This window comes from Bipolaris oryzae, assembly GCF_000523455.1.
Source record: "Bipolaris oryzae ATCC 44560 unplaced genomic scaffold scaffold_40, whole genome shotgun sequence".
NCBI lineage: Eukaryota > Fungi > Ascomycota > Dothideomycetes > Pleosporales > Pleosporaceae > Bipolaris > Bipolaris oryzae.
Genome location: NW_006911316.1, coordinates 173906 through 194002, shown reverse-complemented (window position 1 = coordinate 194002; position 20097 = coordinate 173906). Strand labels below are relative to the sequence as shown.

Genomic DNA, 20097 nt, shown 5'->3' with positions numbered 1-20097 from the left:
GGGGGAGGGGTGGGGGAGGGGTGGCGAGCTTATTGTCTATGTAGGGGAGGCGGAGGCGGGGAGCAGCCTGTATATTAGTCTCCCTTGTACACGCACACAAATACAAACGCATATGCATTGCGCATTCATTTAAGTGTACAGGCCTATATCCCGACGTTCTCGGTACTAGATTCGATGGTGTTAGGGAATTTTCCTTAGCACTACTAAGTCATAAAATGTTGAAAATACCCCAAGGAATCTGCGCGGAATTCATACAGAGTTCTTTCCATCAATTTTTATCCATGCACTACCTTTTTATTCAGTATGAATCTAGGAAATTGTACAATTAAGACTCTAGCCTTCTGTTGGTAGTTGGGCTGCCCGGCTTTCTTATATCTCTCATGGAGACGAGACTAGAGCGCGGGCCCTTGCAGATACTTGAGACTCTGATCACTAGTTCAGCAGTATGAAAACGTAATGAGAACACGAAACTTTCCCATGCCGAATCTATACACTCCACGAGAAACCGATATTTGAATCATAACTGAGAAGCACCAAATCGGGGGTCGTCGCATCCAATGGGGTCAAGATTGATGTAGATTTCGGCAGTCTAATAGCGGATGGATTGCTCAATTGGTCGGAACCGTCTAGTGTCAACTGCAGATCTAAGAGGAAATCACAGTATATGAGCTAGAGACTAGACTAAGGAAGGTGAGATAGTGACGTACCTGTTTCTTGTCAGCCCCGAGCTAAGCCACTCCTAACCCTACTTGCAATAAACTGGTCACAAAAAACGACGTCAGAACTTGACGATAATTTCTCAAATCCCTAAATCCACTTCTAGCCGCTACCCTCTGCCACTCTAAAATAGTATAGAGTTATTTAGAGCACGGTACATAAGCCGCTACTAAAGAGCCTGATGCACTATCCCAAAATTTCACTTTTAAGCATAAGAATGTAGTGATAGACTCTATGTAACCCTATTTTAAGCATCAGTATCATACATTATTACATACCGCGAATCACCAGGCCTTTGAAAAGATAATAGAGACCAATAGAGAGAACACAGTAGGCGATAAGTTACTAGGCAGCGGGATCCATCTTAGCCATACTAACGAAATCAAAGACGAGGCCAGTTATTCCGCATTGAAAGCTTCTAGATGCGAATGAGGCGATTTCAGCGATGTCGGGGAATTCCACATGGACGAGGAGATGCAAGTGTAAGAAGAAGAGGAAGAAGAAGAAGAAGAAGCTGGCTAGGCGGTCGACATGAATCAGGAGCCTCAGTCTACCGCACATGATAGTACATCCATCCCAGAAGCCGGCATTGATGCTAGCAAAGGATCAGCTAGAATGCTTGAAGCGAGAGCGCAGTCATAACGAGGACGCCAGTAGGTAATAGAAAGCAAATCAAAGCAAAGCGACGAGTCTTTCATTCCGAGCTTTGGAAAGATCTATGACTAGATTTCTAGTCGTTATTTAGCGTGAGAAATGGGGTTCTGATCGTTGCGCACGACCTTCATCATCGAGTCTTAGTCAGATACATGAGATATACTTTAGACGCCAAACTCGAGAAGCAAGGGGTGACGAGTCATCGGAACCCACCAGGTATAGGAGTTCCAACTTCAGAAATTCATACATCCTCAAGCCTGTTTTAGTGCTTATATCTGTATCATAAATGTCACCGCGCCCAGCCCCGATCCTCAACCTGACCTTTTTTTTCCCCTGCAATCGAAGATAGAATTTTGAATTTTGATTAGTCACATCAACGATGCGTCTATATCCAACTGTTTGGGACATACGACCACATTTACGGGAACGTCACCATGTACTGCGGTCACACTCTGACGTGGCATTGTCCTAGGATACCAATCCACAACCCATGGTGGAAGCGTCAGCCCCATGGTGATTGACTATGGAACATTCAGAAAATTACAGAGAGTGAGATCTTGCTAGCAAGGACTCTTCCATCGTGATCCTCGGTGGTACGCAGTGCCAAGCTTGGCGTTAGCGGCTTAGTCGCGGAGTGAGCACCGAAACAGACCATGGGACGGGAAGACTGCTTACTTGTATGGAAGCCGACGGATGCTTACAATCTTAGTCAATAAAATGGGACAAATTAGCGCTCGCGGAAGGTGCTGAGAGTGATTACGTTGATACATATGAGAAGGTTATGCTCCTCATTGCCTTCGACTCATACGGCCGCCGCTCTAGCCTCACATGCTACCATGAAGTCCTGGAACAACTATCCCGTCAACCAGCGGTGGCTTCGGATCACGCTGGTTTCTTTTCTTCTTGTCTCAATATTTATGTTCCTCGGCACCCAGAGTGAGATTGTACATCGGAGGTTCGGAAAGATGCCCTCACAAGATATCGTTGGAAACAAGGGCTCCAAGTCTGTTGAAGAAAAGTTGTTTTTCCTAGACATATCACTGATTCTGGATGGTTTGTCTGCTGAAGAGAAGCCGGTTGATCTAGCGCCGTCGTCTGCTGTGGAGAAATTGGCTGTTCCCGCACCATCACCTGCCGTCGAGGAGGAGCCGCCTGATGGGAAACTATGGGAATTACAACCCGTGGATGAAACGAATACACCAGAAACACCGCTGGAGGGGATGACTGTCGAGGAGACAACTGCACAAGAAACACCCGCCGAGTCCATGCCACCTATACCAACGCCACCGCCATACAAGTTAGCGACAGAGGAAGCAAGCCAGGATATGAAGTATGCATACTTGATCTTCATGTCGCAAACTCTGGATGTAAGCAAAGATCTAGAAAAGGATAATTATTTTGTCGCAGCGCGCATCCTGGTGTGGCAGCTGGTGCACAATCCGAGCACGCGAACAAAGCACGATGTGATTGTCATGGTTACACCTAATGTGTCGCAATCGAGACGGGACCGGCTCAAGAGAGATGGCGCAATTGTGCATGCGGTTGACTTTCTCCACACACCAAATGACGGATGGCTGAAGCCTGAGGTCCATCGTTGGGACGATGTCGTGACTAAAATGCGTGCGTGGGAACTGGTGTAATACGACAGAATCCTCATGTTGGACGCCGACTCGATGCTGTTGAAGACGCTGGATCCAGTGTTTGACGATCCGGCCGTTCATCTGCTTGCGACAGAGCCCTCAAACACTACTACAAACACGACGTTGCCCTCGACGTACCTTGTCGCATCCAACTCCGAAGTGTGGGATTCGACTCATTCGTTTCCTCCAACCCATGGCACGGGCTTGAAGAAGCCAGGACATATGAACGCGGGCTTCTTCATTCTCGCACCTTCACTTACTGCCTTTGAGTACTACAAGTCGCTGATGGATACACCTTATTCATTTAACCCAAAATATCCCGAGCAAAATCTCATCAACTATGCGCATCGATGGGACGGCCCCATGCCCTGGCGCGAACTGGCCTACACATGGAACATCCGCTGTCCAAATGACCAGGATATTGAAAAGGGTTTGTACAGTGTGCATGAAAAGTGGTGGGTGCATCCATACCTCTTCGGGAATGAGAAGACGAAGCAGTGGATGCTATCAAGAAGGTGGGAGATGAAAGGGTGGTATGACGCGTGGGACAAAATGCATGAGCAAGGGAAATAAGAGGGTATTGTTTTCGTAGCCACTGCAACCACATCCCTGTAGCAGTGTTTTGAATGCGTTCACAATTCTGGCGTATTGTGTGCAGTCGTGGGTAGCCTGTGTGCATTCGCGAAGAGGCTAGAAAAGAGGTTAATAATGATAGACAAGGCAAAGGCGTTTTTGGTATGCAATGTACGATTAGCACAGTCTGGTGTCATTTCTGATCAAGCACATCGCTACCACAAGCATAACCAACTCGTTTGTGTACAATGTGTTAATATTAGAGCATAGAGCTTCCGGCCCCTGGGGTTGTTTCTCACTTGATTCTTATACTGGTTTGCTTGCTGGCTTTATAACTTGCTCTGCAGAAATGTTTGTTCGGGCATCCGGCTCGCGAGCAGCCTATGCGTCTATAGGGCGCATATTGACCTGTAAGTGTTCGCTATAGTAATACGGCAAAAAGACATCTCGCCATAGGAGCGTTTCTGGACTATTCATGGTCAGCAAACGACCTGAAGACACCCGAGTAAAAACATAGTTACTGGGAGGAGGATGATGATGATGATGAGAGGCGTACAGTTGCTTTGGAACAGTCATGTCGAACTTGCGAAAGACGTGGGCGAATGTTAAGCGCAGCTCGGCCCATGCAAGACTGAAGCATATTAGTTTTGGCCTTGCAATCATTATTGACAAATCATGATTTGGATCAAACTTACTTGATACCCAAACACATTCGCGGACCGCGGGAGAAGGCGACTAGCCAGTTATCCAGCTCGGGTGTTTCAAGCCAGCGTTCAGGAACGAACTTGTCTGGTTCTGGGAATATTTCTGCATTGTAATGGACAAATGTGCTACCACAAGACACGATGGCCTGTTACACAATCAGCAGAGAATTTGTCTTAAGTTGGGATTGTGAATGTACGTACGCCTGGTGGCACAACCCTCCCTGTTATGGTTGCGCCGGTTGCAGGTACCACGCGCAGTAGGCCAGCGGTAACGCCAGACGAGAGCCTCAGCGATTCCTTGATGACGGCATTCAGGTATGGCAAGTCTTCCATGTCTTTTAGCTTGGGCTCGCTGTCCTGGAGGGAGGGCCAATGTTCCAGGAGTTCCGTCTTGAATTTTTGCAATCTAGCGGGGTCTTTTAGCAAATGGAAAGAGCCAACCATGAGGGTATTTCCAGTCGTATCTGCACCTCCAAACATGAGTGCTTGCGTCTCCTCATACAAGCTGCCGGCGGAGGGAACCTTTTTGTCACGATGGGCTTCGGGATCCATCAAACGATGGAAAATGGTCATGTTGTGCGGAAGGAGCTTGAGTTTTTCTGGGTCATTGGTTAGGTCGTTGATCTGCTGCATTAGTAGCTGCGAGTTTGTCAGTAACGGGAATTGAATATTTTTATTTTTTGGTTTAGGTGTTGCAATCACGTATGAGAGGGGGGGTGGGGCGAAGAGGCAGCATACCTGGTTGAGATCAATCAAGCCCGCCATCAAGGGGCTGAGGATCCTGGAAATCTTCGGGGGACATTTCAAAATGAAGTTTTTGAATAGATCCGAATACTTGAAGTAGAGGGCTACGGGAGTTGACGCGTCAAGGGCTACGACAATGGGGGCGTTGAAGTCTGGAGCATCGACGGCATGGATGGGATTGCCAAAGCACAGAGTGGTGATGACGTCGACGCTCATGCAGCGGAAGGCGTAGAAGAGGTCAGTGGGCTTGGAAGCTCTGGCTTGGCGCTCAAAGGCGGCACACAGAGCCTTGATCTTGTCGACACATAGGCTCTCTGCACTGCGAATGGCGGCTTGAGAGAAGGAGGGGTTCAGAACGTGCTTGCGGTCCTTGGCCTCGGCATAGGTAAGGAAGCCAAAGCTGGACCTGTCCTCGTTGAAGCTCTTGTAGAGTCGGGCCTCCTTGTCCCAGCGGTTCTTGTTGTTGTAAATGTCGTGGTAGGCTTGGGGGTTGGCAAAGTGGAGCTATTCGAAGCTTGTCAGCATTGCGGGACGGGGTGTGGGGGTAGGTGTAGATGCAAGTGATGAATGCTTGCTTGCTTGCTTGCTTGCCTCGTTGGGGCCGACGCGAACGACATCGCCGTAGCGAGCATGCAGGTCGACTAGGTAGTGGCAAAAGGATCGGTTTGCGATGCATTCAATGTAGGCCTTCCAGTAGACGGTGGCGCCAGCCAGAGGCGGACCGGGGAAGCTGGCGAGTGGATGCAGGTAGATGTTGTACGTCAGGGCGGCCACTACATAGGCGGCCAGGGCGGCCAGGGCGGCGGAGAGGAGTACCGCCGAGTCGGGTGCGTGTGCGTGGGAGAGTAGGGACATTGGCATTGATTGGTATGGCAATGGTGCCGCGGGAAGGTGGGAGAAAGAAGGGCAATCAGTTAGTTGTACAACATTGTCAGTGCATTCTGGGCCTCTGCTATTCCTGATTGCGTCGCAGGCTCCATGACGTCTGCGCAGAAGGTCGAGTAGATTACGCGCGACAATGACCAACCAGAGCCATCAGGCGTTTGGTGTGGACAGAGCACTGTGCACATGGGAGCGATAGGCGAAGGAACGATTTGGGAGCCGCATCGCAATTGCAATCGCACACTGCACACACGGAGCGGGGCGGCACTAGTCCAATATCGGGAGTCAGCATGTAAGTAAGTTGGTTGGATGGCGATGTGAGTGGTGGTGCCTTGACTGCGCTGTGTAATATTACTGGCGTGTGTGCAGGGACAGCGAGAGAGCGAAAGAGTCGAGGCCTTGGTGGGGTAGAGGGGGTGGGGTGGGGTGGGGAATGCGGTATGTAGTGTACGCATACGCATACGGAAGCAGGGCGTGCATGTACCAGTAGGTATGGATACGGTGGGTACATGTGAGCACGCCAAGGCCCACTCGCGGATGCAAACGTGCCGAGCCGTGTGAACGATTACCTGCTGGCCTGCTGGCCTGCCGGCCTGCCGGCCTGTGGCCCGGCTTTGTGTATCGACTGGCTGGGTGTGTGTGTGTGTGCGTGTGTGCGTGTGGACTGACTGTGGACTGGTTGGCGGGCTGGGCTGGGCTGGCTGGGCTGCACCTGCCTGATCAGAGGACAAGAGGCGAGGCGAGGCGAGGCTAGGCTTGGGCCATGGCACTCACTCTACTGTGTATTCCCCTCCCTCCCACACACACACTTACTGCACGCTGGCCCTTACCACCTGCATCATCCTCTCTAACACCGCCTTCACCCTTGCCTTGCTGTCTGCCCCCCATGGCTGACATTGGCGCCCAAATTGCCCTTGTAAGCCACCAGCTGCGCCTGTGTCCATGCCTGTCCCGCTTCTGACATTGACCCTCGCCCAGGACTCGGATGATACAGATTCGGCCTTTGGCGATGACTCGGCCTCGTAAGTCTACACCACCATCTGTCATCACTCATTGGTCAAGGAACGAACGCCTCTAACCACATCCCCTTTCAGCGAGACAACATCGCTCAAGTCGGCCGTAGTCAACTACAAGTACCGCAACGGCCGCCGCTACCATGCCTACAAGGAAGGCTCATACTGTGCGCTCACCCGCCCTGCCCTGCCCTGCCCTGCCCTATCAGCCCCATTCCTTTGCTCTACTCAAGTATTTGTTTTGTTTATTGACTGCTTGACAGGGGGGCCTAATGATGAGACACAGGCCGAGCAGCTCGACATTGTGTATGCACTGCACCCATCCGTGGCCATGCACCACTTTATTGACTGTATCCCCATAGCCACCACATATGTCTCCTCCTCCTCGATGGAGAGCTGTACATGGCTCCCTTGACCAAAGATCCAATGGTACGCCCCGCCATGGCCACCATGCTTGGATGTCCATATTGACTGTTCGCTCCCTTCTTCTAGCGTGTATTGGACTTGGGCACTGGCACTGGTATGCAACCACCAACAATCTACCTGACCGGCCGCCTCAGACTAACTTGACAGGAATATGGGCAATGTCAGTCTCTCGCCCATCTCTACCCCTCAAACTAACACATGATCCCCAGTGATTTTGCCGACAGATTCCCCTCGTGCGAGGTCAGTGTCAAATACCAACAACCACCCCAAACTGTGCTCTAATTCCATGATATAGGTCCTAGGAACCGACCTCAGCCCCACACAGCCGTCCATGATACCCCCCAACCTTCGCTTCGAGGTCGATGACTTTACTGAGCCTTGGCTATTCCGCAAAGAGAGTTTTGATCTCATTCATGCACGATCTCTCTTTGGATGCGTTGCTGATTGGCCCAAGTTCTACCAGGAAGCACTCGAGTATGTCGCCTTGCCTCGTTCCCACCTTTCTCTGCACTGCTAATTCTAGCCTACCAGCCACCTCCAGCCCGGCGGTTGGTTTGAACAACTCGAAATGTCTGTTGTTCCCAAATCCGACGATGGCACCGTAGAGCCTGGCTCCATCTTTGAAAAGTGGGGCAAGATCTCGGTTGAACTCGGTGACAAGTTTGGAAAATCGCTGCGCACCGCCGACGAGGCCAAGGCCGGTATTGAGGCTGCTGGCTTCATCAACGTTGTTGAACACCGCTGGAAACTGCCCATTGGCGGTTGGCCAGCTGACAAGCGCTTCAAGGAGCTTGGCCTTTACAACCGCATCAACTGGGAGCAAGGCATAGAAGGGTGGAGCATATATCTACTCACCACCGTTATGAACTGGACCATTGAAGAAGTCCAAGTCTACTTGGCTTTGATGCGCCAGGCCTTGCGTGATCGACGCATCCATGCCTATCAAGAAGTGTCGTTGGTTTATGGCCAGAAGCCACCAAGGCCTTCGGCGCCTTCACCATGATGCGCCTGTTTTTAATACAACTGTCCGTCTCATAGCGTTCGATATCTGACATGAAATCAAGATTTTGTCTATCTGACGATACGTTGCCGTGAGTGTGTTGCAGGCATGTTGAAGAAGATGAACAAGAGGAGGAAGGAGAAGAAGAGAAAAAGTAAAGCAAAACACAACCTGTTGAAAGGCTTATGCGTCTGTGTCATGCAACGCAATATGCCCGCCCAGTCAGAGTGATGAACTCCCCACCCCCTGCAGAACGCCGCATCCCAAACACTAACGCCAATTGTGTTGTACCTGACGCACCACGTTTCTATCTCCTGTTGATAAGGTTGAGAAACTCCTGGCGAGTCTTTTCCCGCGAACGCATGCAACCAAGCATACAGCTTGTAGTCGTTGTAGCACCCGTCTTCTGTACCCCACGCATCACCATGCAAAGATGGCTCGACTCCACAACCACCGCAACCCCCTGTGGCTGCAGCATCTCGGAAAGCGCCAGCGCAACTTGTTTCGTCAGCCGCTCTTGCACTTGGAACCGGCGGGCAAACATTTCGGCAATGCGCGCCAGCTTCGACAGGCCGATGACGCGGCGGTTGGGGATGTAACCAATGTGCATCTAAGGCAGACAGTACGGTTAGTCGACATATTCTTCCATCCAGCCAAAACAATCTCAAGTCAGAGGAAAGCAACCTGTACTTACTTTTCCAGTAAAGGGTACCAAGTGGTGCTCGCACAGCGAAAATATCTCAATGTCCCGTACAATCACCAGTTCGTCGTGATCTTCATGGAAGACGGCTCCGTTGACAATATCCCGTAGGTTCTCCTCGTAGCCTTTGGTGAAGAAGAGCAGCGCCTTTGCGTACCGCTCGGGCGTGTCCAGCAAACCCTCGCGATCAGGATCCTCGCCTAGACACTCGAGCATTGTCCGTACAGCGCCCGACAGCTTCTTGAGATTCTCCGCCTTCTCTTCGTCCGTCGCCTCCTTTCGATGCCGTGTGCCCTTGCTGGGCCAGCTAAGCCCATCAAAGTCAATCGTCGGATGTTGGGTATATGGGCTGTGCGCGCGGCTCGTCGCAAGCGGTGTTTGGACGACGGCGTCCTCGCCCTCGGATTCCTGCTCCGTGTGGCCGTTGCTCATCTCGAGTCCGCTGTTTGCACTGCCACCATTGTTGTTTGCTACAAAAGCCTTTGCGGGGAAATAGCCAGTCGGCCCGTCGAAATTTACCACCTGCCGGCCCCGGTTGGACGTCTCAATAGCATTGAAGAGATTTTCCCGCTCCTTCTTGTCGCGAGCTTCGGTCGTGAGTCTGAGTGGCGAGCCTCCATTCACCATGTGTGTCGGCACAGCGGAATGTGGTTTGGTCGTGTCGGCGTCCATGATGGCGGGGTGTGGGGATATCGCAAATAGGGTTTCGCGATGGAATGATCGGGGCTTATGTTTAGTATGTCGGTATAAGTACTTATGTAAGAGTATGGCTAGATCAGACTTGAGGAAGAGAGGAAGAGGGGAAGAGCAAGAGCGAGGGCGAGAGCGAGGGCGAGAGCGAGGGCGAGAGCGAGGGCAAAGTTGCCAAAAGTTGAGAAACGGTCCAGTAATACATGGTTCCTACGAATTCCTAGTCGCGCCGGTCCATATGACTGCATGAGAATAACTTTGTCCTAACCCCGGCAAAATGCGGCTTAGCGTGCCATGACCTGACGCCACACTACACTACTGGCTACTAGACGTGCACGTGATGCGAACCAGAGCGGGCTGCAGCAAGTCCAGGAAGGAGCGCCCGGCTCTCTGCTGCACTCCAACAACACCCCTTCTACCCAACCCCCACCCTCCCCCATCAATACACTCCGTCGCAGCCACACATGCTCATCACCCTTTTGGCTGGCGCTTCTCTTCTCTGTTGTTTGATGGTACAGCGATGACGCCGATGACAACGGCTGCCATGATTACAATGAGGGGCAGACGGCGAAGATGAGGTGGTTGGCGATACCTGGCGCCCTCCCAGGCAGGCTCTGGCCTGTCTCGCAACTTTACTCCGCAGTCCCGTCTTACCGCCATTCCCAGCAATAAAAGGTGTGCGCATGCCTCTTCGCCCACAGTACATGATAAAGCAGGCGACAACACTACCGGCTTGCGCCTATCGTGGCAGGACTTTGGACGCTATCATACTATGTGCTGCTACTACTGTACTACATGAGGGTCCACGACGTGTCTTTGGACGCGCCCTCATCACACCACCACTCTAGGGAGTCACTTACCCGCCGCGCATCACCGCATAACTAGTTACTAATTCTTCTCCATGTCGCGTCTCTGATGTATACTACACATCACTGTCGGTGAATAGGTGGGAAGGTCAATGACTGTCAGCCGTCGTCGCCTATCGGTCACGGCTAGGTGTGTCCCCGCAACCGTCCATCACTCAGCTTCGCGTATCCCAGCCGTGTGCTCGGAATATTGTCGTTGGGGCGGGGGGTTTGTTGGTTTCCCGGCTCCTTCGGTCACGATATATGAAAGATGGTCTTTGTTGGGAGCCTCCTCTTGGTAAAGCGAGTCGACTGCGACTATACTCAGTGGCCTTAAGCCGCATGTTGCTGTCTGTGGGATCATGGCGCATTCGCCCTACACCTATTTATTGCTACTGCTCCATGCTTCCTCGTGGACTGCCTCGCTCGCATGAGCCCACGGTATTCAACATCGGACCAGATCCACGGCCCAGCGGCGCTCAACTCAGTCTTCATTTTGACCATCCGCGGAAATCCAACCCCCCTTCGGTTCGTGTGTAGGCGCTTGCCAACACGTACATTCCGGTTAGAAGCCCTCAACCCGTCTTTGAATCCTACACTGGATGAAGGAATTGCCTTCTGCGAAGGCTTCGCAGTATGGAATGTCTGCCATGAGTCGGTTATGTCGCTTTTGCATGCAGTAGATAGTTGTCGTGACGCTTGGCGGCCTGCCCTTGATGCATAGCAGCCAGCAGATGGAAAGTAGACAGACACTCCGGAAAATGGCCGTAGGCAGCAGACATCACGCAAGCGCACTAGGACTTGAGACTGAAGGGACGGGGTATGGGTTTGGATGGGGTTGGGGTTGGGGATGCGCCCTTTGGAGGAGGGCCTCCTTGTCACGAGGCCTTGGCGTCATCGATAGCGGCAAGCGAAAGGACCGGCCGGTGCAAAGGCACTGCGACAGTAGCGTCTGCAGCCACGACAGCATCATTCAGAAGCGCACTGACATCAGGCAGCGCATTCCGGCTTGTCTTTCGGACCAGTTGCAGTGGCATCTCTTTTTCTTTTCTCTCTCACTATCTGGTCATCGGCTGGGGGGTTCGGAGATAGAGTTCCTTCCTGCTCGGCTAGGCTGTCGCTCTGACCCGCGAATCTTTTGATGCTGCAACCTTGCGACTTCTGATGATACTTTTGCCTCTATGGCTGCCCTGCGACGGGCTCAGGATATAGACGAGCGGAGAACTGAGGTATCGCCTGACCGAGGTAGGGAACGTCCCAAAGACCGCCACCGCGACCGCAGCTACGACCCTCGTACATCGTCACCAGCACCACGGGCGGGCAGACATCATTCCAGGCATCGCGCCCACGACCACGACGCCCGCTCATCAGGCAAACACGGGCGAGGCCATTCGCGCGATAAAAGCCTCGACAGGGACCGCACGCGTCGGCGAAGTCGGAGCGCCTCCAAGGAGGACCGCTATCGAGGCTCAGAGAGGGAAGCCAGTGCAGACAGGGTTGCCCACCCCCATCGTCGACACCACCACCATCATCACCATCACCATCACCATCACCACCACCGCCACGACACGACACCATCCTCGAAACATTACCACAGTCGCTCCCCATCCCCTAGGTCCTCATCCAAACGCGTAAAACGTCCGCGGAGTCGCAGCACAGTGCGCTCCAGGTCGCCAACACGACGTGCAGATTCCTCGGGCCAACCGTCGGCAAGGGCATACTCGCCTCGCCCTCATACCTCTGACCGCGATCGGCTGCCTCGACGAAGCACCCCCGACAGTTACTTCCCGCCCGCTTCACACAGGCGTCAGTCGCCATCCGTGGATACTTATTACAGACCAGCAACGCAACGTGCACGGAAGAGGTCGGTTTCGCCCGATAGAAGGTCCAGGCGTGAATTGTCCCCGAGGGCATTGTCCCCGAGGCGGACTCACGGGAGGACCACGCCGCCCTTGGATCGTTCTCGTGAAAGGTCCCACAAACCCAGCTCTGTTCGTGGTCGGACAAGAAGTCGCAGTCGAGCACCGAGACGCGTCAGGTCTCGCTCGCCGCTCCGCAGACGATCCCCAACACTTGTTCGCAAAAGTTCGCCCCCCAGCTCCAAGCGAGCTAGGACTCCACCACGTAGAAGCCGATCACCTCCCATACCCATACGACGTCGTCAATCCCGTTCGCCCTCTCGGGGGTCCAAGTCAAGACACCCTACTAAGCACATTTCACGCAGAAGCTCGCCGGTATCTGGATCTGGCTACAATTCGGATACGTCCAGGGGCCGTAGAGACGACGACAAGATGAGAGGAGCATACCATTACCAAGGCCGTGGTGGGTTTCAGCAATCCCCACCTTATCCTTCCCATAATCAATACTCTCCTCAAAACCAGTCACCCTACCACAGTGGCAGAGGGGGTTGGAGCAACCAGCCCTATCCAAACCACGGGTAAGTTACATTCAACATCTGCCTACTTTGCGCTGACTTTGACAGGTCTCCCCCACATGGCTATACTTCAGGCCAATCTCCATATCATCAAAGTCAATCCCCTGGCTACCACCCAAACCAGTCGTATCCTCAATCCGGTTTTCAATCCAGTTCACATCGGGGTGGACACGGTGGCTTCCGCGGTAACAGCTTCCACGGTTCCGATCGGCGAATCTCAGGTCCTGCCGGAGGTGCTCCCTTTAGTGGACCTGGAGGCCGGGGTCGGGGCGCTGCACCTACCCAATTTTCGAATCTCTCATGGACACCCGCGTCTGGAACAAGAGGCGGTCGTCCTGCTACTGAAGCGCCACGTCCACAGCCTCTTCCTACATCCCAAACGGTAGCCGATTCCACATCTGTCGACGCGGACGACAATCCTTTCCGCCCTTCGAAAGATCTACGGGTAGAGGATGAGGGCTCAAAAGAAGAGCAGAAACCCGCTCCTCCAGCCAAATCTTCGGCTACGCTCCCAACAGCAACCAAGTCGGGATTCGGGTTCTCACTCAAGACAAAGAATCCGGTGCCTCCAGCAAGCAAAGCAAAATTGGGGCTGGAAGAGCCCGAGAAAGCTGAGCCAGCGTCGAAAGAGTCACTACTCGATCCAAAAGCAAAGGTCGAAGCAGCACGCGACATTGCCCCCCGCTATGCTGAGTCAAGAAGTGATCGAGACAGAGATCCAAGAGAGAGGGACTACGACCATAACAGGGAGCGAGACCTGAGGGAGCGAGACATGAGGGAACGAGATCGTCGCTACGATAATTATTACGACCGCAAACCAGCCTACCGAGATCCCCGTGAACGAGATCCTCGAGACATCCGAGATTCTCGTGATCCCTATTATCGTGGTAGGGAAAGGGATTTCCGAGACCCGCGCGACCGAGACTTTAGGGACCCTCGGGATATTCGAGACGGGCGTGATATTCGGGAAAGGGATTCGCGGGACATGCGGGATCCAAGGGATGTACGAGACCCAAGGGACCGCAGGGAGCCGTATTTTCCACGAAGGCATGACGACAGACGGCCAGATACACGCCCTATTGTTCGACAAGAACGAAGGACGCCACCTCCTCAAATATCAAAAACCAAGACAATTACAAAGAAGCGAGAAAAGCCACGACCTACACTAGCCCCAGAGCATGCAGCCTCGGAATCAGTGTACTACAGGAAACCTGGCAATGAGTCAGTGGTCGGATCAGGCACGTATGGAAAGGTCTTCAAAGGAGTGCATGTCTATACAAAGGATATGGTTGCACTAAAGAAGATTCGTATGGAAGGCGAACGCGATGGTGTATGTATTTCTTGTGAACGTAAACAAGCTGTTTTGCTGACATTCTGCAGTTTCCAGTCACCGCCATTCGCGAGGTTAAACTGTTGCAGTCTCTCAACCACCCCAACATTGTCAACCTCCGAGAGGTGATGGTGGAGAAGAATGACTGCTACATGGTCTTCGAATACCTTTCCCACGACTTAACCGGTCTTTTGAACCACCCGACATTTAAACTTGAAACATCGCACAAGAAAGACCTTGCAAAGCAACTCTTCGAAGGTCTCGATTATCTCCATCGACGTGGAGTTTTGCATCGCGACATCAAGGCAGCCAACATTCTCGTGTCTAATACCGGACAACTAAAACTGGCTGATTTCGGTCTTGCTCGTTTCTACTCGAAGAGTGGCAAGTTGGATTACACCAATCGCGTCATCACAATCTGGTACCGATCCCCGGAATTGTTACTTGGAGAAACGCAATATGGCCCAGCGGTCGATATCTGGTCAGCAGCATGTGTACTTGTGGAGATTTTCACGCGACACGCCATTTTCCCGGGCGATGGCGGAGAAATCAATCAGCTTGAAAAGATCTACAATGTCCTTGGCACGCCAACAGTACAGGATTGGCCTGGCATCGTGGACATGCAATGGTTTGAGCTTCTACGACCAACCGAGCGCAAGAAGTCTACGTTTGCAGAAAAGTACAAGGACCGCGTCAGTCCTATGGCCTTCGAGCTGCTTCAGGCAATGTTCTTATACGACCCAAATGCACGGCCAGCGGCGGCCGACGTGCTCGAGCATCCCTTTTTCACTAGCGAAGCCCCTGCGCCAAAGCGAGCCGAGGCGCTGAAAGAACTTGAAGGGGATTGGCATGAATTCGAAAGTAAAGCACTTCGGAAAGAGAAAGAAAAGCAGGACAAGGAGGCCCGGCGGGCTGCTCGTGAAGAAAAGGACAACGCAAGAAAAGATGAGGGCAAACGACGGGCGGATGCAGCGGTGGGTGAAGAGAGAGACGCAAAGCGTGCGAAAAGTGGAGATGTCACAGCATAGTATGCCAGGTATTCATGTTTTTGAGGTCACTGCTGATACCATGGACGACGGTGATAATGTTTGTACTATTAATTAGAGATGTTTTTTTCTTCTATACGCTCTTAGATGCGTACATACGGGTACCGAGTCTATGAAGTATGCATGCACGGTCATGTAGCTAGATCTTACGGAAGACTGGATACTGGTCACCAACCTCCATTGGCAGCAATCCAAACGAAACATAGGAGTCAATGTTCTCGGGCTCTAGGGCTACAAAGGCCAAGCCCGCATTCTTCTGGGCGGCGGTGACGAAGAAGCTGCCAGCTGGCAACGAAACGTGCTGTACAGAAGTCTCCGTCGTCACCGTGTTCAAGATTGCTCCTTCGTAATACGACGAAGCAAATTTTGAAGAAGTAATGTTGTAGACCTCGACCTCTCCTCGATACGCCTCTGGCATGGTCTCAACATCCAAGCCAGAGACGCTCAAGCGCTCAGCGAGATCAGCCCATGCACGAGGGATGATGTAAGCCTGAGGCCTCGTACGGGTGAGGTTCGCCGTTGCGGGAGTATTGCTTGCGAATTCGACGGGCAGCTGAACGACATGTCCCGTGCGGCGATCGACCATTGTAAATGTACGATTGGCATAGTTTGGGTAATCGGTAACGACAATGTCTTGCTTGCTTGCCACAAAATCCGCAATCGCATTATCCACTGTGCTCTTGACCTGCTCGGCATTGTCTCTTGCTGCTTCGAGCACACCGAGAATCATCTGCAGACCCGCCAGGGTCCTGCGCTTGAACTGCTGGTTCGCAATGCCGATGCCCCTCGTCTCGAAGAGGAACGTGATGCACTGCGTCAGGCCCATGGCGTTGCGCCCGATTTTTGCGTCGGTGCCAGCTTCGACGAGACGGGGTGGGTTGCGGCTCGAAGCTGTCATGTATTGCTCGCCACGTAAGCCTCGGGAGATGAGCGACGCGTTGATGGCCGGTGCGAAGAGGGCCTCCGAGAGCTCGCGGATGTCGGGATGTATGTTGAGATTCTTGGCGCTCGAATACATGGCATCGGCTGCGTTGCTGTAGTGGGTCGAGTAGAGTGTCGCTGCGCCGTATTCGTGCAAGTCAATGGCAATAGTAGGTGAAAAGGTGCTGAACCATTCTTTGATATCGCGGGTCTGCTGGCGAGCGAGTTTGGTGTGATCGCGGTTTGGATCAAAGTTGGTGGCCAAGGTACGTTGAAAGTATGCGTTGCCGTCTGGGTTGTAACGCGGTAGAACAAGAATGTCCATTTTCTCCAGCACGGTAGCGGCCCATGCTGGGTCATTGTCCATGGCCCCGAGCAAGGCGAGCGCGGCTTCATCGCCAGCGGGTTCGTTGCCATGGACTGAGCCTTGAATCCAGACTCTGAGCTTGTCTGACGTCGTGTTTGATGCGGATGACGCCGAGAGTAGGACGTAGGGAAATGTTTTGCCTTCTTCACTAAGGAAATCGGCCACTTGATACTTGATCCATGAAGGGTTCTTTGCAGCAAGGCCACTGATGAATCTTTCTGTGCAAACATTAGAATGAGCAATTGTAGACGTGCAATTGGGATTCGTGTACCCAATTGACCGGGTGAAGTGGCCCCCTCGGTGCCCTCGAACCACCCAGGATCGAAAGTGGCATTGGACACGAAGGCAGGGCTATAAAGCGTGACATTGGGCGCTGGGAATGCCGCCTGCTCTACAAGCTGCGAATCGAAGCTTACAGCGCCATGGTTTTCTCCATACTGGGTTTGCGCCGATGCGTATGCTGCGAACAGCAGGATAGTAGCAGACCGTCTCATCTTCGCCGCGTCACTTGAGATGGGGACGGAGACACCAAAACCCAAACTGCGCATACAAGACTCTTATCCCATATTCCTTTGCCCTGTTTCCCCGTTTTTCCACAATGGATGATACGTCAGTCAAGACGCGCATTTTGCCTGTTGGAGTACTTGCCAAGAGAACGACCCTTGGCGCTGCAGTTGCTCCTGCCATATTCGGCAACGTATCGCTTGTCCAGACCTCTAGTCTATGGTTGTTATCGTTCAGGACCGGCTCACGGCCGGTTGTGCAAAGATACTGATACTGATACTGTGAGGTTGTAGTTGTCGTGTTTGAGCGGGTCGTCGGCCGAGTCGTCTACATACTAGTAGTACTACTAAGACCAAGAGCAAGTAGTAAGAGAGCAGCGGAAGGCATTGCACCACTGCCTACTAATAAGTACACACGTTACTACTGGTACAACAATCTGCCAGATGTTTATTTGTTAGCCACAAAAAGAAGATATCTGTTCGCACATTTCTATGCTGAAAAGCATCTATCGCCATATATCTTCTGTGAGTCGTCTGCTTTTCTTGTTGCAAATGGGACACACGAGAATTAGATCTGACTTGCTTCTGTTGCTATAACAAGGCACGAACTTACCTACACTACATACATGAGAATGGGCATAGTATACCAGGCCTCATTCCCGAATATCTGCATTCCAAAACAGGCTACTTACCCATCCACGTGCACCACTTCCCCGGCCTCCCCACCTCGTAGCAACAATACCCCGAAAATCCGGTATTGATGCATCCAGTTAGCTGGATCAATTAGCGGCGCCGTATTGACCAGATGATGCATCGTGCTCCGAATTAATGGCTGGTACCCAGTCAATTGGATATATTGCTCTGCCTATAGTAAACATCGCATAAGTTGCAAGATCGCGCCGCAATTGCAGCGCCCACCTGCGTGACCATGAAGCTCTTTTCGCCCCTACTGGCTTTGGTAGGGCTATCCTCCCTAATCTCCGCCCTTTCGGTTACCTCGGTGAAGAACTGGAATATCACAGATGATGTGCAGGGGTCGGTGCGTCTCAATGGTCTTGCTTTCCAACAACACGCCTTGACGACGTTTGGAGACTACCAATATGTAGCCTTCTACAAGACAGCCTCTGGATACGGCAAGCATTATGTCAATCTTGGACGGCGAAGAATTTCGCCTTCGCTTGGCGACTGGCAGTACTTTGCCTTCAGCGACTACGAACAGACGACACTCGATGAGCACAACACCATCTCCATGGGCATCAGTGGCGATGGAAAAATACACCTAAGCTTTGACCACCATGATGTTCCGCTCAACTACCGTGTGAGCAACGCTGGTATCGCCAAGACTGTTCCCTCTGCATGGACGCCAAGTGCTTTCGGGGCTGTTCAGCACAGTTTGCCAGGTTCCACTGGTCCATGGACGCCGCTGACTTACCCTCGCTTCGAGTCTATCGATGGTGGCGACCTCTTGATGGAATTCCGGATAGGGCAATCTGGTGCGGGAGACTCATATATCCACCGCTACTCTGCCACTACTGGGAAGTGGACCGCCGTCGGAAAGTATTTGCAGGGCGAGGACAATAACGCTTACGTTAATGGTATCAACAACGAAGGAGGAAAGTTGTTCGTTTCATGGACTGTCCGGGAAACCCCTGATGCCAGCACAAACCACGACTTTTTCTTTGCCTTCTCAGAGGATGCTGGCAAATCTTGGAAGCAAACCAACGGCCAAGCAGTCGCAGTTCCCATTAAACCTTCAACACCTGGAGTCAAGGTCTACTCGATCCCGCAGAACAGCCAAATCATCAACCAGGAAGCGCAGTTCGTAGACCGTCAAGGTCGTTTCCACGCATTGATGCGCGACAACTCAACTGGCACACCGCAGTTTTACCATTACCTGCGAACAACAGATGGCAAATTTACCAAGACTGCCATCAACGCACCGGGCCTTTCTGCGCCACCGTACCTTGCCTACCGCGGCAAGATTGTTGCTACTGGCGATAGTGTAATTGCAATTCTCCCGGACCAGCCAAAGATGACAATTCAGCTCTGGGCCGCGACTGCAGGCGCAAGCTACAAAGACTGGAAGAAGATAGCAGACATTCCCAACTCTGCTGGCGAACCTTTAGTTGACGAGGCTAGGGTCAAAAACTTTAATATTTTAAGCTTATTCGTGAGGCAGGGTGGACCTTTTCCGGACCGAAAGGTCCAAGTCTGGGATTTTGGTCTTTCCGCTTGAGAATAGCAGCATTTTAGAGCATTCCACGATCGCGGTATACGGATACGCTCAATCAGATATAGTATTCTTCAAAGAGTCATGTTTCCAAGTTCATAAAATGCCATGATATGCGAACTCAATCTGCTTATTGCAATGCTTACTATCGGGAAATTGGAGGGCGAAACGCTAAATGATTTGGAGGTTTCTATTTTCGAGTCTATAGTATCGTATCTGCCTTCCGCGATTCTTGGTCTAATCAACAGCTACGACAAGGATCTGATCGTTTTGCAAGAGATAAATATGATTATACTACGACGTGGGCACTAATGAAATAGTATCCACAACTCAGCGTGGACCATGACTGACACGAATGGCACCTTTTATGCATGCATATCAAGCAGAATATTGAAGTGCAATCTGAAGACCTGCCAAACTCATGTAGTGTTTTAAGTTTTTTCCCGCAAGAGTCCTACCATGCGGTCGGTAATATGGTTGGGCTGCGCATACTACTACGTGATCATCTGCACCTTTCGCACCGTGCTGTTGGAATGCATGGTCGGAAGAATGTGCCGATTCGAGCGAGTTAGAATAGGCATAAGACGATGGAAATTTCTCCGGTGCCATGGTTTAGACCTGTCACCTGCGCCTTATGATGGCTAGCCAAGATAACAGGTGCCGGTAACTACTACGGTA

At 52.1% G+C, this 20097-nt stretch overlaps 7 protein-coding genes across 7 annotated transcripts; 4 read left to right on the top strand and 3 right to left on the bottom strand.

Moving 5' to 3' along the window:
* Nucleotides 1-2207: 2207 nt before the first annotated feature.
* Nucleotides 2208-3979, top strand: COCMIDRAFT_35465 (glycosyltransferase family 8 protein; the record flags this gene model as incomplete). Its single annotated transcript, XM_007688295.1, has 3 exons — nt 2208-3005; nt 3057-3470; nt 3932-3979. The coding sequence occupies 3 exons, from the start codon at nt 2208-2210 to the stop codon at nt 3977-3979; spliced, it is 1260 nt and encodes a 419-aa protein (XP_007686485.1).
* Nucleotides 3966-5887, bottom strand: COCMIDRAFT_35464 (uncharacterized protein; the record flags this gene model as incomplete). The annotated part of the gene is made up of 6 exons (XM_007688294.1): nt 3966-4053; nt 4141-4215; nt 4280-4434; nt 4490-4927; nt 5027-5536; nt 5624-5887. The coding sequence occupies 6 exons, from the start codon at nt 5885-5887 to the stop codon at nt 3966-3968; spliced, it is 1530 nt and encodes a 509-aa protein (XP_007686484.1).
* A 913-nt stretch (nt 5888-6800) lies between these two features.
* COCMIDRAFT_91382 (uncharacterized protein) lies at nt 6801-8356 on the top strand (the record flags this gene model as incomplete). Its single annotated transcript, XM_007688336.1, has 10 exons — nt 6801-6830; nt 6893-6936; nt 7009-7094; nt 7191-7233; nt 7290-7356; nt 7420-7447; nt 7501-7513; nt 7563-7593; nt 7649-7827; nt 7885-8356. The coding sequence occupies 10 exons, from the start codon at nt 6801-6803 to the stop codon at nt 8354-8356; spliced, it is 993 nt and encodes a 330-aa protein (XP_007686526.1).
* A 304-nt stretch (nt 8357-8660) lies between these two features.
* On the bottom strand, nt 8661-9725 carry COCMIDRAFT_91296 (uncharacterized protein; the record flags this gene model as incomplete). Its single annotated transcript, XM_007688335.1, has 2 exons — nt 8661-8963; nt 9048-9725. The coding sequence occupies 2 exons, from the start codon at nt 9723-9725 to the stop codon at nt 8661-8663; spliced, it is 981 nt and encodes a 326-aa protein (XP_007686525.1).
* Nucleotides 9726-11769: 2044 nt separating this feature from the next.
* COCMIDRAFT_4018 (uncharacterized protein) lies at nt 11770-15380 on the top strand (the record flags this gene model as incomplete). Its single annotated transcript, XM_007688269.1, has 5 exons — nt 11770-11881; nt 11925-12219; nt 12813-13025; nt 13071-14352; nt 14403-15380. 5 exons carry the CDS (start codon nt 11770-11772, stop codon nt 15378-15380), a joined length of 2880 nt encoding a protein of 959 aa, XP_007686459.1.
* A 157-nt stretch (nt 15381-15537) lies between these two features.
* Nucleotides 15538-17180, bottom strand: COCMIDRAFT_91274 (uncharacterized protein; the record flags this gene model as incomplete). The annotated part of the gene is made up of 2 exons (XM_007688334.1): nt 15538-16904; nt 16958-17180. 2 exons carry the CDS (start codon nt 17178-17180, stop codon nt 15538-15540), a joined length of 1590 nt encoding a protein of 529 aa, XP_007686524.1.
* Nucleotides 17181-18117: 937 nt separating this feature from the next.
* COCMIDRAFT_91267 (uncharacterized protein) lies at nt 18118-19425 on the top strand (the record flags this gene model as incomplete). Its single annotated transcript, XM_007688333.1, has 1 exon — nt 18118-19425. The coding sequence occupies one exon, from the start codon at nt 18118-18120 to the stop codon at nt 19423-19425; it is 1308 nt and encodes a 435-aa protein (XP_007686523.1).
* Between the last annotated feature and the right edge of the window lie 672 nt (nt 19426-20097).